This window comes from Calidris pugnax, unplaced genomic scaffold (assembly GCF_001431845.1).
Source record: "Calidris pugnax isolate Ruff unplaced genomic scaffold, ASM143184v1 scaffold59, whole genome shotgun sequence".
In the NCBI taxonomy this organism is placed as follows: Eukaryota; Metazoa; Chordata; class Aves; order Charadriiformes; family Scolopacidae; genus Calidris; species Calidris pugnax.
The window spans coordinates 745,681-764,408 of record NW_015090773.1 but is presented as its reverse complement, the minus strand read 5'-3'; the positions used below and the strand labels follow the sequence as shown (position 1 = coordinate 764,408).

General features: G+C 37.8%; 1 protein-coding gene across 1 annotated transcript; it reads left to right on the top strand.

Annotated features, from left to right (window-relative positions):
* Positions 1-44: 44 nt before the first annotated feature.
* On the top strand, positions 45-18,476 carry FEM1C (fem-1 homolog c (C. elegans)). The gene is made up of 2 exons (XM_014942517.1): positions 45-872; positions 12,791-18,476. Exons 1-2 carry the CDS (start codon positions 329-331, stop codon positions 14,098-14,100), a joined length of 1,854 nt encoding a protein of 617 aa, XP_014798003.1. The 5' UTR covers positions 45-328; the 3' UTR covers positions 14,101-18,476.
* The last annotated feature ends 252 nt before the right edge of the window (positions 18,477-18,728 follow it).

Below are 18,728 nucleotides of genomic sequence, written 5' to 3'. Positions count from 1 at the left end.
GGGGGTCCCAAAGAAGGCAGCTGGACGTCGGCGCACGGCAGCCGCGAGTTGTTTGGGTACAGCTGTAGAATAACACGGCCGCGGCTACTTGTTTGCGAAGTAGGAGGTGAAAACATCCAGAATTCTTTCTCTTGCAGATTTATATAGCAAGCACAGCCTGTGCTTTTGTCAGGTCCCTGTTGAGAGTCTCCATGTTGTCCCGTCTGGGTGAAGCTGATCTGAAAAGAAGCTGGGGACACTCTGTTTGGGCTGTGCGTTTCCAGTAAGCTTTTGACTCTCAAAGAAAGGCAGGCGTGTATCCTTCAAGAAGCAGAGAGGTGCAGACTAAATGGATCTAAAGACAGCAGTGTTCAACGCAGCTCGTGATGGCAAGCTGCGGCTCCTTTCCAAGTTACTGGCAAGCAAAACGAGAGAAGAGGTAGCCCAACTGATGTCGGAGAAAACCAATGGTGCCACACCACTTCTGATGGCAGCCCGTTATGGTCACCTTGACATGGTGGAATACTTGTTGGACCATTGCTCTGCGTCAATAGAAGTTGGTGGTTCGGTGAATTTCGATGGTGAGACCATTGAGGGGGCTCCGCCATTATGGGCAGCATCAGCTGCTGGCCACTTGAAGGTGGTTCAGTGTCTGCTAGATCATGGTGCATCTGTCAACAACACAACACTGACAAATTCAACGCCGCTTAGAGCTGCCTGTTTCGATGGTCACCTGGAAATAGTGAAGTACCTTGTGGAGCACAAAGCAGACCTGGAAGTATCAAACCGTCATGGGCATACCTGCCTGATGATCTCATGTTACAAAGGCCACAAAGAAATTGCTCAGTATTTACTTGAAAAAGGAGCTGACGTTAACAGAAAAAGTGTTAAAGGTAGGTTAATTTTTTCACTTTTCTTGGGGTAAGTAGGGGTAAAATTGGTCTTTTTCTGGTCTTTAGGAGGCTGACATCCAAAAATATTTTTCTAGTCTCATAAAGTGAGTGAGTAAGGTATGAAGTGTATTTAGCTATGTTTTCACTGTGGTGGTGTTTTTTTCCAGCGTACTCCTATGTTAACATGGGTTGTGTAATTTCATCCTAGGTGGATATATTTTAATCTTAAACTTCTAATTCTTAAAAAAACATAGATATGTGAAGTACCTCATTTATGCATGTGTGAAACGCTAATAAACTTGCTGAGAACTCTTCATAGTAGGCTGGTGTAGCAACACATTCAAATACATGAGCATGTATTGTTTTTCATACTGTTTCTTTACAGGCCAAATATGCTGCACATAAAACTGACCTGTGTCAATAAGGCTAGTACAAGGAAAGATGGATAAAGGAGAAAAAATCTTTTCTACGTCAGAAATTAATAACCACTTTGCTTTTCACCCTTCTCTGCCTCCAAATTCTGGATAATTTTGGACCTTTTTTATAGTGTTAGTAAACAAAAACTTATTACAATTAAAGAAATTAAGCTGCAGGTGACAGTGATCACAACAGTAGGACTTACAGGGGTGCACAGATCACAAAGGGCGTCTCTTTGCCCCTGTTTGCACTTAGCCTGGTGTTACTGTTCAAAATGAAGATTTCTGTCGGTTTTGCTGTGATCGTAATGATGTGGACCTCTTGGTTTAGCCACTGGTTTTTTTATTACATCTCAAATTTGTATGTGAGTTTGATATTTGCCTGAAAAGCATACAAATTATTGCAGGTTACAATGACTTTTTATCTCACTGAGCCAGGATTGTGTTTCAGCAGCTTATTTATCTATAAATATATATATAACTAATCTGCTAATAAACCTTTTTGTCGCGTAATACTTCCACTGCCTGCTTCTGGCTAATTACATTTGTAACAGGATACTATACTTTACAGTTATTTCTTTTTAAAGTGTACTTTGTGTCTAGATTATTGTATGATACCGGTAAATGCCAAATATGAGAGTAATCTTTGGAAAAGCTGCTCAGTTAAATATGCCATTTTTCAGCAAATCATGCAGATATGTGGGTTTAATGTAAAGAAAGCTAAACTACAGATTTGTCATAGAGGTGGGCAGAGCAAAATAAATCTTTCTTTGTAAGGATTTAAGGTTGCTTATGAATCATCATAGACTTGTGATAGGATAAAAATGTCATTTTTCTAGAGAGGGTTCTTGGAATAACAAGCTAAATAAAGTGTGTATTGTTTTTTAGTTTTAAACCAATCCCTTCATATGATGGGTATGAACAGAGCAGCGCTATTAAATGTCTGATGTAACAGGGGAAAAGATGTATCTCTGCAGCTCTTTTTTCCCCTCATTTTGTGTTGGTGGAGTAGGCTTTACTTTACCAGTCCTTATTATTCACTTTACTGGTGCATTACTGTTATTTGTCTTTGTTTAAATGACTAGGTGACAGCCACACACTCCTGAGGATTTTCTCAGTGGTCTTCAGTTCCGCTATTATCTTAATTCCTTCCTCTCTCTGCTTCCTTTAGTTTCTGTGTGACTTGCAACTAGGCACATAAGCAAAGCTTCGTAAGGTATAACCAGTCCTTATTTAAATTAATCTTAAAAAAAAAGTGGGATTGGATATATTTTAGCTCATGAAAATTAATTTTATGCTTTGAACGGCCATGTGTACAGACAGATTTGTGTACATAGTATTTATCGTTTATTGGTCAAGTACAGGATTCCTTTCTGTATGTTATTTAATAAACAGCGATGAGGTAAAGGAAGAGGAAGTACTATAAACCCTGAAAGTGAAAATAAGCTGTGGAGGGGCAGAACTGAGAAAAACTGGTAGCCCTAAGTACTTCAATAGTGTGGATACTGTAATGAACTGAGGCTCAACAACCAACTTTCCGAGCTTTGCTATGCAAGAATGCTCAGTAGCTATTAATTTCAAAATTAGTATTACCAACAGGATTCATTTTACATCGGCATGTTCCACCTCAAAGTCTATTATTTTCAGTTTCCACGGCTCCCTGCTGTGTAGTCAACAGGTGACAGTGTGTCTGCACTTACACTAGGAAGATGGGAACCTGAGTGCTCTGTTCTTGAATAGTAAAAGTTGTTGCTATCCTTGTATCTGAACTCTTTTTTTAAGTGGTCTCCTTCCTGGGCCATGTATGGAGAAACCTACTATTCTGTGAAAGATGTAAAAGTTTTAGTTACTGTAGATTTTGCTGCATTTACAATTACAGTGCTCCTCAAAATAACAAAAATATTTAAGTGGAGGTGCTATTGTGGGAGATTTTAGATTCTTTTCCAGATACTATTCTTAAAACCATGAAATTATTTGAACTGTTCCTTGTGGTTTTCCACTGTGTTTTCATACTGCAAAGTAGAACTTTATTCATATTTCAAAAACGAGGAAAATCTAGAGCTTGGAAAGGTACAAAAATGTTTTGAAGTGTTGGAAAGTTCCAGGGAAAAATACAAATACTTTGAGAGGAGAAAATAGCTAACAGGCATCTAAAAGTCAGGGTGGCAAAGGAGGCAGGGTATGAAAGAGCAGGTGAAAACTTGTGATGAAATCCTGCTTCTAAAATACAGGCAGAATCCCACAACTGTGTTTTGGACTACATAAATTCAGAATGCAGAGGTTCTTGAAAGACAGCTGTGGAAGGGCAAAAGTACAGCTAGGAAATGATTAGGATGTTCCTAAAGACTTGGGAGTCTGAGTCAGATAAGATGCTACATCCAGGTAAAGTGTAGGTTTGGCACTGTCTCACAGGAGATGGTGGTGAAGGAGGTAACAAGAAGTCTGAGACAGGTAAATGGTATACTGTGAAAGATGGCCAATGGTTCTGACTTTAAAAATCTTTATGTTATATGAACAGTGTTAGCCTAGGGGGGAAATTGACAGCTGCAGTAAGAAGGGTGGACTTGTTTCTGTTGGAATTGTGGAAAACAGCAAAGATACTATCTTTCCTTTTTTTTTTTTTTTGGTAGAAAATCAAAAACCAGCCAAAGCAACACTTAGAAATTGAGTTAATTCACCATTGTCTTCCTAATTCAGCAGTTTCTCCGGCATATTACGCCTGGTTTAAGGAGCTGCAGATTAAAAATAACAAAGCTTAGTAAGTTTCGCTGGTATATAGCAATACCTCAAATGATAATTTGTTTGATGTTTTTTCCCCAGAAACAAAACAAAACAACTTCTTAAAGATCTGAAAAAAAGGAGGAATGGTGTGGATAGTGCTAGAGTAGCAGTCCTCTGAGTTTTCAGGACGCCGTAGAACCTTAGCACTAACCCTGAGGTGAAGCACAGACCTACCTTTGTGCTGGATGAGGAGGATGCTTTCAGTGTGTCGGCTCTATGCAGTTTTCTGTTCTGCTGCATTGCGAAGCCTGCCAGTGATCTGCTGTTAGAGTGGTGCTCCCTTGCCATGTTCAGAACAGACCTCTGGGTTCTTGAATAGTGTTTCACTGTTGTCTTGCTGTGCACAGCCTTCATTTGGCTGCTATGTGTGGGGAGGGAAGTACTTACTCTTGTAGTTCAAGTGGTAGCAGTCTTTGGGTCTTCAAATTACAGATTTGGTCTCTCTTGGGGATATACCTGGGGCAGTTTGTTGGATTTGATATTTAAAATAAAATATGTCATATAATTGCCCCAATAAAATTATTTTTCATGCAGATCATTTTAAAGGGAGCGTGTACTTCTGACTTCAGACAGGATACTTGGGTCTTGCATTGTGGAAATTTGCAATGGACATTTTGATAAATTATGTTATGCTTTATCCTTTTTTGCCAAACTTGCTGCAATAATGGAGATTCATTCTTTTCCTTTCCTTTCTTCAAAGAATGAGTTAAATTATAGGTGCTGGTAGCCAGGATGGGCTGAATGCAATAGTGCAGGGAATAAGGACTCTTTTCCAAAATGCCTACTTGAAAGGCAGATGTTTTTTGTCTGAATGTGGCTTGTAAATCTTACCATTGCTCAGCTGCTTGGTGCGTGGTCTCTTTCTCTTCAAGGTGATATTCATGGATTTTACTGCTGGTTTTCACTAACTCTGTCTCTTTTCTGTTGTTAGCAAGCTCATCTGCTAGCCGGAAGACTAATTTTCCTCCTCTTTCGTATTAGAAGATTTTGTAAGAACTGATGGAGTAGGCATTCATTTCAGTGTCTCTTGAGATCCGTGCGGGAATGTCTGGTTGCAAGTCCTTATTCTTTGTTGTTTATGGTCCTCCATACTGCTGCAGCAGTTGGAGAGACGTATTTTGAAAACACAAAATAACACTATGATTCAAAATCTCATTGTTCCTGGATTCCACCATGGTATCTGATTAGAATAGGTTTGTAAAACAATATGGAGGACAAGGCTTGTTGACTTTGCTTCCTCACTTTGGAAAGTGTAGAAGCATACAGACCTTAATCTCTGTGGGTACTGTATCAAGGTTATACAGATAGTAGTGCTATTTCAGTATTGTCATTTACATGAGGTACTGGAAAGTGTAACACTCAAATCCGCTGGTAAGGGAAAAAAAGTCTTTTACAAACTTGGCAGACCCAGAAATAAGGGGATTAGCGAGATTCACACTCTTTGCTCTATGATGAGTGTGGTTTAATATGCGCTAAAATTAATTAATTTTCTCTTGCAGTAAACATTAAGGAGTCTGACAGGTTTGTTCTCTTCGGAGGTTTTTTCGTCTTGTCTGCTTGCCAGGATTCATTGGTGGGGGGGAAACACTGGACCAAAAAACAAAACAAAGCTCCCTTTTCCACCCCCCCCTCTTCTTTTTTTCCCTTTGTGAATAAACCCTTGCTCTAAAAGTGTTCTGTGTCCTTTTTATTTTTGTTTTTGGTTTTTTTTCCTTTTTTGGTTGGTGTTAATGGCACAGTACGCTGCATTTTGTAGATACTTGATGTGTGACGCTATGTGGAAACTGAACTTCAGTAGGAATGTCTGTAAATAAAACAAGGAAGATGCAGTTTAAAGGAATAAATTACTGAATTTCAACTAGGAAGGAGTTTATGTTGAACTTAAATGATTGACAGGGTACTTTTTATTGGTAATCTTGATAATACAAGTTCTCATGAAGTACTTTGGTGAGCAAGAGAACAATTACTCCATTACGGAATGTGTAAACTACATTAAAATAACTTGTTGAAATTAGTGTTTCTGTGCAGTTTTACTTCATTTCTTCTTAAAGAGAAGACATACTTTTAGTTTTTCTTTGTGATACATACTAAGCATAGGGATGTATTTTTCTTCAGCTTTCTTATGCACTGCCTTTCTTTGTATGTATGTAGCAATAGGTTGTTTTTTTTAAAATCAGTAAAACTGTTGGAAGACTCAACTACTTCAAGTGCTCTGTTAGAAAAATGTTACATGAGCAATTTCACTTTAAAAATGATTGATTTAATCTGTAAGGCTGCATAAACAAATACACATAGTTAATTTTAAATGCTGGCCAGACATTTAAATTAAATCTTTTTTCTCTTATGTTTAAAGATCTTGGATATGAAATCAGATTGATACTAAATTTTAATGTAGGTTTTGCTACCCAGAATTCGATCAAGCGTTTTGTAAGTATTAGGAAGTGGATGTACTTAATTGGTTGCAAATCAAGTCAAATCACTTTCTGTGTCATTGCTTCATTTTCTTTCATTCCCATGTCACAAGCTACCAGTCTATTTTGGGAATTACTTGCTTCTGACATAGAAAGACGTGGCCTCATTATGAATTTAAATGCCCACCCACCCCCCCACTCTGATAAGATTTTGGTAACATGAGATAGTTACACAATTAGTTCTGTGATAGGTGTTTGTGTAATGTTCATACCACTTTTAATGGAGGACTGTAGCAAAAGAATAAAACATGAAGCTGTGGTGTCAACTGATCATACCTTCTTCCTTATTTGTTTTTGCAAGATTTGGAAGGACCGGAGGTGGGGTTATTCCATTTCTTTGTTGCTGCTTTTAAGTAGAGGAAGTCATTAGATACTGCAAATTGTAAAGTTTTATGCAGGTAAAAATGGTTTGTCAACAGTGTTAGCAGTACAGTACAGTGGCACTCGCCCTCTAACAGAGAACTACTATGACTACCAAAACATTTCCAGTTCAATTTTGTTTCTGTGCAAGAATGATAAACTTTTCATGTTGTTGTAGTATTAGGTGTCTTCTATGCATGATTAAATTCCTGCAGAACATTTTGGAATTAAAAATGGATTAAGAAAATTTAATGAAATTAATTTTTGAAATAATTGTTCACACCTTTAAAAAAATACTTTGATTTGACCAACATCTTTGTGCGTGTCCCTTGGAAAACTGCTTTTTGAAGGGAATGACTTTCAAATTACTTTTGCTTATTTTCAGCCATTCTCCTCTTTAATACAGCAGTAGATATAATGTTGACTTTCAGTTTGTTACTGAATAAATGATGGTACAAAAAACTGAACTAACTGCTGAACTATGTTCAGCCACTGTTTATTCCTGTCACTGTAGACAATATAGGGGGTTTGAAACGGATTAATTAATTCACGGAATAATGGTTGATTTGCTATATATATTTGAACTGTTCAATTCCTGGCCAATATGTGGAACATTGGCTTTAATACCTAATTCAAAGTCTCTGCCACGTTCACTTTCAAGTTCTTCCTCAAATTTAGCACTTGATACTAGTTTAACAGGTGTAGATGGCTGTTACACTTGTTATTTCTTAAGGTTGGGGTTTATGGTTTTTGAAGTTGGCAGCTCTGTCTACCCATGCCCATTTTCAATTTATAGAAACTGGGGTTTTTACCATGTATCCTTCCCACTGCTGTACCTGTACCATCCAGTCAAACTGAAGTGAGGTGCAGCCACTGAAAATTAGTGGTGATGGCCTTCCTTTGTTTGTACATGGCTTAAAATAACTGTGGTTGTTTTAACTCTTAAGGGCTACTACAATATAACTAGCTAAAAAAATTGCACTGCTTCTGATATGTTGTCAGTAACAGCTGTTTAAGCTTAAGTTATTAATCATAATACAAATAAAACACCCAATTTTTAAAAAGTGAATGATACCCAGTTGGGCAGAGTAGTGAAATTCCTTGGAGCCTTAAGCATATTTCCACATGTTCTGCATAGCTGCATTGTAAATTAATGACACACAGGCTTCTAGATTGGACTTGAATTTACCCGGACAATGGCCAAGCTTTATTTGTGTGGATCTTTTTCAGTATTAATGTGTCATAGCATATACGCCTGGCAATCGCTAAGAGAGTGTCAAAAGCAGCATTATATGATGATGAATCTACAATGTGTAATATGAAGAGCTGCCATTGGTCACTGTCAAAGCCAGCAAAATGTATATTGGTAGATGTGAAGAAATAGTAAGAACTTCGGTGTTACTACTACTTTTGGTTTCTTGACCTTTAATATACTTTTATGCTATGACTTTTTAAGTGTCGTAATATATTGACTTGAAGGTAGAAAATAGGTGCTGAATTCATTGTTTCGGAGCTCTGCTGTGAGGGACAGAATATGGACTTGAATACTCTCTGAAATGGCTGTATTAACTGGTGGCTCAGCCAACACCCAGACACATCTGGTTTTGCCTTCATCGCTGAGTGCAGAAGTGTCTGAGGAACCAGCCAGTCTTCAGTTCTGGGTTGATTCCTGTAGTTAGATTTTAACTCAACTTTCTCCAGTATAGCAAGAACGCTTACAATATATGTGTATTGGCAAGCTTGTGTATTTATCTTCTTTTGACACCTTACCGTTTGGGAATTTAAAGGTCTCATGCTCATAAATATTGAGGTATCAACAGTTTTCTGGTCTATGATGTGTGATAAGGACAGAGGGCATTATAGTTGACAAACGATGCATGCCAAATTCGCCAAACCACATATATTTGGTTAAATCTGTTTTCCTGTGATTGGAAATTTTTGTTGGTAGAGACTGTAGTGTGGCCAGTTCTGTAGCTGACTTAATGCTCTCTATTGGTGATAAAAATGTCTTAATGTATTAAAGATTAAAAATTACTTCCCATTGGATGAACTGATTTAGCTTTGGGAATCTTGATCTAACAGATAGTTTCAGTTGTCACTTTGTGTCAGGGTGTCTTCCTCAGCTTACTTGTTAGCAAATGATACTAAAATCACTGGCTGCTGTTTAGAAGTGTTTCAGGAAGGGAATATTTTGCAAGTCCAGTTCACTGTCCGTTAATGAAAGGAACTGATACTTTCTGTGGTGCTTTTACTTTTTTTAAATGTTTGGAACTTAAAATACTGGTTGGGGGACAAAATTTGTTGATAGCTCTGCTATAATTGCGAACACCTGTTAAACTTGAGTCATATGCTTTTGAAAATAACTTTAGACACATCTTTTGTATGAATTTGATTAGTGTTTCAGCTAAATTTTGGTATATGATGAGCCTGGATTGAGACTCAGTTTGTCCTGAATAATTGCTGTTCCTTCATACCGCTGTTCTTCTGGTGGCTGGAATTGAGAGCAATAAAGAGGCCATGAAATGTGCTGTTGGTTCTTCTTCAGATGGTCCACAAACAAGTCTGAGGAAGAAGCAGCAGACCAACTTACGTATAAAGTTTTGCGAAGTGAAAGATTAGAAGAGAGAGAGCAAAGAGGAGGTGATTGGGATACTAGTGGGGAAACCAAGACAAAATGCCCAGTGCTTATGGGAAAATTGTCATCTAAACAGATCGTGCATACTTCTTTTTCTCCATACCAAAACTTCCAAAAGCACTGGATGAACGCTTTTTTGTCTCGGTGGTTGTCAACAGAAGATAAAAGCAAGCTACTACATGATGGTCTGCTAGTTCAAAACACAGACTAGAGGTCTACATTGTGGATATCTAAGGTGTATGGTTCTGCTGGTGAGAAGTGGGTATTGAATTTAGAGGATAGACACCATGGTTTGATCATCAAGAGATGCTTGCAGCCCAGAAAGTCAAGTGCATCCTGGGCTGCATCAAAAGAAACATGGCCAGCAGGTTGCCGTTCTGCTCTGCTCTCATGAGACCTCACCTGGAGTACTGTGTCCAGCTCTGGAGTCCTCAGCACAGGAAGGACAGGGACCTGTTGGCATGAGTCCAGAAGAGGGCCATAGGGATCATCAGAGGGCTGGAGCACCTCTCCCATGAAGACAGGCTGAGATAGTTGGGATGGTTCAGCCTGGAGAAGGCTCCGGGGAGACCTTATGGCAGCATTCCAGTACCTAAAAGGGGCCTACAGGAGAGATAGGGAGAGACTCCTTATCAGGGAGTGTAGCGACTGGACGAGGGTTAATTGTTTTAAACTGGCAGAGGGGAAATTTAGATTCGATATTAGGAAGAAATTCTTTACTGGGAGGGTGATGAGACATTAGAACAGGTTTTCCAGAGAAGCTGTGGATGCCCCATCCCTGGAAGTGTTCGAGGCCAGGCTGGATGGGGCTTTGAGCAACCTGCTCTAGTGGGAGGTGTCCCTGCCCATGGCAGGGGGGTTGGAACTAGATGGTCTTTAAGGTCCCTTCCAACTCTAACCATTCTATGATTCTATAACCAGATATTTCTGAATTTTGCTTTTGTGTTTTTTCTTCAACTTTATACATCTTTTTAGAAGGAAGATGCATGCTATGAAGTCACATGTAAAACCTAGAAGATACCAAAATTATTTGTGTAAACCTTTAGCAGGTCCTTGTAATCATAATGAAAATTGAACAAATTTTCTACTTCTGAAGCGTATTTAATAAGTATGACTCTTGTTTCTGTATGTACATATACCACGTACTAACTTCAAATGTTTTGGTTTTGAATTTATCCTATTTAAGGCAGCGTAAACAGTATGTTATTGTCAGAAAGAATATATTAGTCGTAAGACTTTGCCTCCATTTTTAGTTTTATTTCTATACAGTGTTCTGCGGCAGATCTCGGGCATACTTTTGATTTGAGTTTCATTAGCTAAATACTCTGGTATAAAAGTGAACTGCTCAATCTGGAATTCAGAGCTGGAAAAAAGATATGTATTTCTTCAAGATTATGAAGATAAGTACAAGCTGTTTATATCAGTAGAGTGTATGTCTACAAATACATACTTATCCCAAACATGAGCTGAATATTTCAAGACTACTGCTTTGTCTCCTAATGCACCATATTTCTGTCAGAACCTAGAAATACAACAGCAAAGCGCACTGTAAATGGCTATCTTGTTGGCATTAAAAAAAAGAAAGCTGACCAAAAATGCAAGTAAGGAATTTTCAGGAAACTTCTCTCTTAACTTTTAAAAGCCAAATCTGATGACTATGAATGGACAGAGAACCCTTAGAAAAGAAGGTCTCATTTGTGAATGTGTGTACTTGCTGACAGTGTGACAGAAACTGATGATCTGATGGGCAGTTAACTGGAATTTGCAGGACTAATGATGTAAGAAATCTTAGGGGGGGTGTAGGGTTTTTACATGAGCTTTCTGTTAATAATTTACATAGTAATTTAATGGGAGCCTGAAAAGTTACTGGGCCTGAATCGGTAGTATTCATAATATACTATAAAGAACAAGGTAGATTTAAATTCTGTAATTTTAAAAGCAGTCAACCACATTAGAGACTTTATTATGTTGGGAGAGGACCAGGAGAGTTTGTCTCCCATCCTTTTCCTTCTCCTCCAGTAAAGTGCTCATATTTGAAGTTAAGCAAAATTTCCATCTAGTCAAAGCCTAATAACTGCATATTTAACTGTGGTGTCCAATGCTTGCTTTCTAATTTTCTGTTAATAAGATTTTCAAACAAGTGGCACTAGTGCTTACTAGAAATTTCCCCACATAGTGTTAGGACCAGAGTGCCTTTAAATAAAAGACACTGCAGTGTCATGCTAATGAGAAATAATCTGCATATAAATGATAAGACATTTACAAGATAGATGGCTGCATTTGTGTATTGAAGGCATCATTTTCTTCTTGGCTTTGGGAGTCCTAACCAGAGGAGCAGACGGATTATTGTGGGACTTCAGGATAAATATCTAAGAAAGCAGTAACAATATTTTGTCTGGGTATATATGTGTGCTTGACAAAATATCCAGCTCCCTCAGAATATAGTGGCAGTCTCAAATGCCCCAGCTGAGATGAAGGGCCTGTTGTGGTGGATTGTGTTTGTTGTGTGCAATCATTGCTTCAAAACATGTAAATCAAAAGGGTTGGCAGACAGAGACAGGACAAGGTATAATGTAGAGGCAAACAAAGCCAGCCCAACTTTAATTTTCGTACAGATCTCATTATTTTTTAATCAGTGGACCTCTTCTTGCTATTGACGAACTTTTAAAAGCCTTTCTTGTTGTCTGGCACAACATTGGCCAGTTTCAACTCTGAGCTTTGGCTTTTTGTGTCTTTGTCCTGCATATACAAACCACAGGTCTGTAGTCTTCCTGCAAAACCTGACCTTGCTTCCAGAGACCATGCAGTTTCTTTTCCTCTTGAGCTCCACAAGGAGTTCCCTTTTGGCCAAGCTGGTCTTCTGCCCCACTGTTTTGACTTCTGAGACAATGGAATTGCCTGCACCCAGGCCTTTAGGTAGTGAACAATTCTGTTTCAGTTCTGTGTAGGGTTTTGTTGGCGCTTTTTTTTTTAATAATGAGACAAAAAAGTCCTTAAAACCTGTTTAATTCTTTCAGACATTAATATCAAGCATTTTGATTTGTATAGCAGCATGGATATTTAATCAGATCTTGAATATTTTGACTTGTCATCTAAGCCTTTCATAGTCCGTAGATGTCAAAACAGCTGTTTTTTAACGATTAATGTTTGGGGGAGGGTTTAACTTTTTAACTATTTTTTTTTTTAACTATTAGTATGGCAGGGTTTGAACTATAATTTGATTTCATTTGGGTAATTGTGTTTCTTCTCTTGCAGGAAACACTGCGTTACATGACTGTGCAGAATCTGGAAGTTTGGAAATCATGAAGATGCTTCTCAAGTATTGTGCTAAAATGGAAAAAGATGGTTATGGAATGACTCCCCTTCTGTCAGCTAGTGTGACAGGCCACACGAATATAGTGGACTTTCTGACCCAGCACGTACAGACCAGTAAGGCTGAGCGCATAAATGCTCTGGAACTTCTAGGAGCGACATTTGTGGACAAGAAGAGAGATCTGCTTGGTGCTTTGAAATACTGGAAGCGAGCTATGGAAATGAGATACAGCGATAGGACTAATATCCTGAGCAAACCAGTGCCACAAACACTAATTATGGCGTATGATTATGCTAAAGAGGTAAACAGCTCAGAAGAGCTAGAAAATCTTATTGCAGACCCTGATGAAATGAGAATGCAAGCGCTATTAATTAGAGAACGTATTCTTGGCCCCTCTCACCCAGATACATCCTACTATATTAGATACAGAGGTGCTGTCTATGCAGACTCTGGAAACTTCAAGCGTTGCATCAACTTATGGAAATATGCTTTGGACATGCAACAGAGCAATCTTGATCCACTGAGCCCTATGACAGCCAGCAGTTTGCTATCATTTGCTGAACTTTTCTCCTTCATGCTGCAAGATAGGGCAAAAGGGCTGCTAGGTACTACTGTCACATTTGATGATCTCATGGGTATACTGTGCAAAAGTGTTCTTGAAATAGAACGGGCCATGAAACAAACCCAGTGTTCTCCTGATCCAATACAGCTGAACAAAGCCCTTTCCATCATTTTGCATTTAATTTGCTTGTTGGAGAAGGTACCTTGCAGCTCAGAACAGGAGCATTTTAAGAAACAGACTATTTACAAGTTTCTTAAGCTTCAGCCTAGAGGGAAGAATAACTTCAGTCCACTTCATCTTGCCGTTGACAATAATACTACGTGTGTGGGTCGCTACCCAGTTTGTAAATTCCCCTCTCTACAAGTTACTGCTATCCTGGTGGAATGTGGTGCTGATGTAAACGTCAGAGACTCTGATAACAACAGTCCATTACACATTGCTGCACTGAACAACCATCCAGACATCATGAATCTTCTTATCAAGTCAGGTTCACACTTCGATGCTACAAACTCGCATAAACAAACTGCTAGTGATTTGCTGGATGAGAAGGAAATAGCAAAAAATTTAATCCAGCCCATAAATCATACTACATTGCAGTGTCTTGCTGCTCGTGTAATAGTGAATCATAACATATACTATGCAGGGCACATCCCTGAAAAACTAGAAAACTTTGTTTTGCTCCATAGATGATAGTGTGGAGTCCCAGAGTACTGTTTTTGAAGCACGACTTGGTGATATTTTCCTTGAGCACTGTTGTGATACACCAGCGTTCCCTTAGCTTGCTCCATCTTGCTCTCATTGCCTAAAGCGTTGTTAGCATCAGATCTGCAGAGTTGGTTACCCAGTATTTAATATGAATATGCCATATAATATATTTTGTGGATAATTTAGACATGTAATGCCATATTTAGACTCTTAAAATTGTCTGCCAAAGGCTTGTCTATTCTAGTCTTATTTGCCTGTTGGGTGTTTGGGACTGAGTTGAGTATTTTCCACTGATGTCTTTTTACTATAACTGTTATGTGGATTTTATACAGTTGGAAGGTCATCTTTTTTTGATTTTGCTTGAGCATTTCTACTCTTACTCTGTTCTTTTTCTATGGACTCATTGCTAAAATGTACAAGTTGTATGGACTTGTTAACATTTGCAACTACCATAAGTGCTTTTATCTTCTCTATGCACTGGCTTAAACATGACTGTTGTGTGTGAGCATATTTCTATGCAGCACTTGGCCAATTTCAACTTAAATGCCAATTTTGTTTTGCAGTTTGTTTGCAGCTCTTTTGAGAATGCTGTCTTCATAGCATGACAAATTTTTGGAGTTACTTATCAGCTCTCCAAACTTGGGTTTGACTTTTTTGAGTGCTGTAACTGAGGTTGCTTTCCTTTTGATCCTCTGGAAATCTGTCCTAAATTTGGGAGAAGAAAATCTTGCTTTTTTTCATCATAGTCCACTTGAACTTTAAATCTGAAAATCATTTTATTGCATTGTGCAGGTAGGGGAAGAGTCCTCGTTATGTACAACTGACACCTCCCCCTTTGCACTAATGTCTTGCTTGTGCTGGTTATGTGACTAGATGTGAAGTTTGCTCAAAGTTTAACCTCAAACTTAATGATACACTTTAATGAGAAATAGATCAAATGTATGCTGTAGTTTAAAATTTACAAATCAACTTAGCTACAAAAGAAACTAAAGCATGTTGGTGGCATGATGCTTATCAGTCCAGATCTAGACATCATCTAATATAGTAAGTGGCTGTATGCCAGGGTATTGGAAGTTCTATAGCAGTGTCCTTTTTTTCTTCATTTTGAGTATCTTTATGAATACTTGCATGGATTTTTCATCTCTGCTATGTCAGCTGTACTTAACAAAAAGCGGAAGTTCTATTGTGTATATAGCTCCTAATTAAAGTACCTATTTTTATAATATTTGCACAACAGCTTAGCTTTTACAACAGAAAGGGCTCTTTTGACTTGATAAGAAATCTATAAATGAAGATCATAAATGTGAGTGCGATTCAGGTAATTAATATAATTCAGCACTTTACTGGTGATTAATATTAGAATTTATTATGGCACATTAGCCCTGCAAATGTCTTAAAAATTAATTTCTGTTGGGTAGAATACAGTTTACTTGCAAGTTTAGTGGTCTAGCATACTGGGTATTTTTGACTTGATGTTTCATGTCAGTGGTGGGCAGTAGGTGTACCTATGGGGTTCTTGCTCCAGAAGTTCAACAAAGTGACTTAGGGCTTTGTCAGGATAGAGGTATTTGGAAGCCACATTGATTAGATGAAGGTAAAGTTATTTCAGGAAGGTCTTTTTTAGTATTTCTTTTTTGTTCTGTTTCTAAAATTATGTCAGAACATTTTTGTTGCTCGTGAATTAAGTTGAGGAAGAATATGTCTTGGGAGCATATAAGAATAGTTCTTCCTTGCTTTTGGGCTGTTTTGGGGTTCCTGTTAGTGTACAGCGTGGTGCCTACTAGCTTAGCCATTCTTAGGAAACATATGGGGATGTTTTTAAACAAAAGTATGTTAAAAGCAGTGCTGTTTGTGTATTGCCACTTTCAGACTCTGTATTTTGAAGCAACTTTCACCTGTTTGTCCCATGCCACGTCTACATTGTATGAAATTATGAGACTGAGGAAATCCTGTTAGTTTCTCTTGCAAATACATGGGAGTAAAACTCTATTCAATTGGCTGAATTTCTCTGATTTGTAATGATTAAAACACATGCCACCCAAGTTGTAATTTGTGAGAACATGTAGTTTGATTTTTGAATTATTTTTTGTTATTATTTTTTTGCTCTTCTACTACTCTGTAAGTAGGGATAATCAACAAATCACACCACGCTAGAAATGATCCACGTAATACTTTTCAGTCATAGAAATAATTCTTTTTCTATAGGTCACAGAGAAGGGGATTTTTAGATTTTTAGAGTTTTATACTCTGGAATCTGTACTGCTCTTTAGTGGTGTTAGTTTAAATTTCTGTCTTTATAACTGTTAAGTATCCTGTTTAAAATTAGTTGGGCATTATTAGTCAAGAAATAGAATCTAAAAATTGTTAATTGTTAGCAACTTTTTGAATGGAAAGTATTTCCAAAAGAGAAAGCATATCACTATTTAGTGTATGTAAATCTAGTGAAAGTTGCTACAAGGAAGGCTGTTAGCTAATTCTTAAAAAAAAAAACCCAACACATTTTAATAGGATATACTGACTTATTGTATCTAGTTCTGTCTAAATACCTATCGGTGTGCATCAGTCCTAAAGACTGTTGTCTCAATGCAGAATTTAATTTCTCGTGGTGATGAGGCCATCTGCTAAACTCTTACCTTGCCAGGTACTTGGACTTCGGCATCCATGCAGATGAGTTCATTCATTTAATACCACTTTCCACTTAGCCCTGTATGTTTATTTTACCCTGTTTAATTTTTCTTAATTTTAAAACAAACCGGTACAGAGCTTATGCTGGGTAATGTGTTAGGGGTTAGTTCAGGATTTGCTGGTTGAGGGGGAGGGTGGGGACAGCAGGCCCTGTCTGAGATGTGAGTGCCACTAAGGCCTCTCCTAATGGGTAGTAGCAGTTTTGCCCCCTCGACCCCTGATTGAAACCATTTTTGTCTCCACTTCTGTATAGATACCAACTTTCTGGACCAGATTTTTTTTTTTTTTTTAAATTATTCGTACTCTTGTTACTATTCAGAGGTGGGAATAAGTTTAATGAGAAATGTTGATGCTAAATGCAGTAGTGTTTTGAGCTGAACTTAAACTGTGGTAAGGACAAGGAACTAAAAAGCAGTCAGAACATAAAAAATTCCTTTATTTCTGTCATACTTTTAACTCGTTCTTTTTCTGTTCCTCTACTTTCTTCCTGTTTTTTTTTTTTTCCGATGAAATTTACTGCTGCTGAGCTACCAGTGCAGAAAAATGTTGAGAATACTCTGGAAAAAAATGTATGCCCTGCAGGGGTAAAACTGGTTTTAAAATTGATTAAACAATTTACAGATATGGCTCCCTAGAGACAAAGACAGTGATACCTCCTTACTTGTTGAGACCTCTGAAGTTTTATTTTTTGGGGTAGGGGGTAAATGTTCAAAGCAGTTTTTCTTCTAATCATCTTGTGTTTCAAATGAAGTACTTCAACCAGAAAGATGAAAAGTATTCTCGTAGAAAAAGTGAAATGCTTTTCCTACCAAACTAAAATTATATTCCTATTTTTGTATCAGTTATGCTGGTAACAAGATTCCAGCTGTCTGTGGTGTTCTCTGTTCTGTTTAAGTGCAGTGTAAAGACATTTTCTGAAATGCAAGGCAACAGAGTGGTTAGTTTTCCTTATATACTTCACAACAGTCCCTGGACAGGAAGTAATTTTGTGTATTTCCTAAGTCCCCAAAGAGCTGTCTTTTGACGACTGTTTTGCAACTGGTTAAAATTAACCTCTTTCCATTTTTACAAAACACTACTTAAAAAAAAAGGAATAGAGTGCTATAGCAAAATCCTTTCAGGAGGATTTATAAAAAGATAAAAACCTCATGAGGAAAAAATGTGCCTCTCCTCAGTTTTATATCAACTACTAGGTGACGGTGGCAGGATATGACCGCTCTTAAAATAGCTTTCTCGTGCTTTGAAATATAGAGTGGAATGCCTGTTGTACTCTTTAAATGTTGATAAACGTGAGTAAGTAGACTAAACACTAATTTCTATCTTTTGTGACTACAATGAAGTCAACTAGTATTTAATACTTCAAGGAAATTTTGGGGATATTGATGGGGATATGTCTTGGCTTTGAGTGTGAGAGTAACTGTGCACCCCTCAGTGAGGGCAGAATGAAAAGCTGTTGTTGACTTGGTTTTAATTAACGTTGTATTTGTGTTCCATTCTATCACAAAGACTTCCTATACAGGGCTAGCTCTGTGTATGGAAATATTGCAGTTTCTTTTTTACGTGAAGTAATTTAGCTTTAACAGTAATGTAAAAAAGGAATAACAAGCATATTTCTCTGCTCTTACTATCTTTAGGCTCCAAATACAGATTACATTAAAAATATGTTTTGGAGAACACCTGTCTGAGTCTATATATCTGTTTCCTTTAGGATTACTGTCATACGGGTTGGTAAGCTGCTTTTTCTGTTGAGTATAAATAGTTAAATGTGAATGTTGCAGCTTTAGGTTTCTATCTTCATGTCATTAAGAACTGTATGTTAAACAAAAAGTCGTGTTTCATTCTCTTTCTTTCCATGAAATGGTGGTCCAGCCAAGCCTTCAAATTCAGATAGTGAGCAATAGTAAGGAAAGGGTTTAAGCTAAATCATA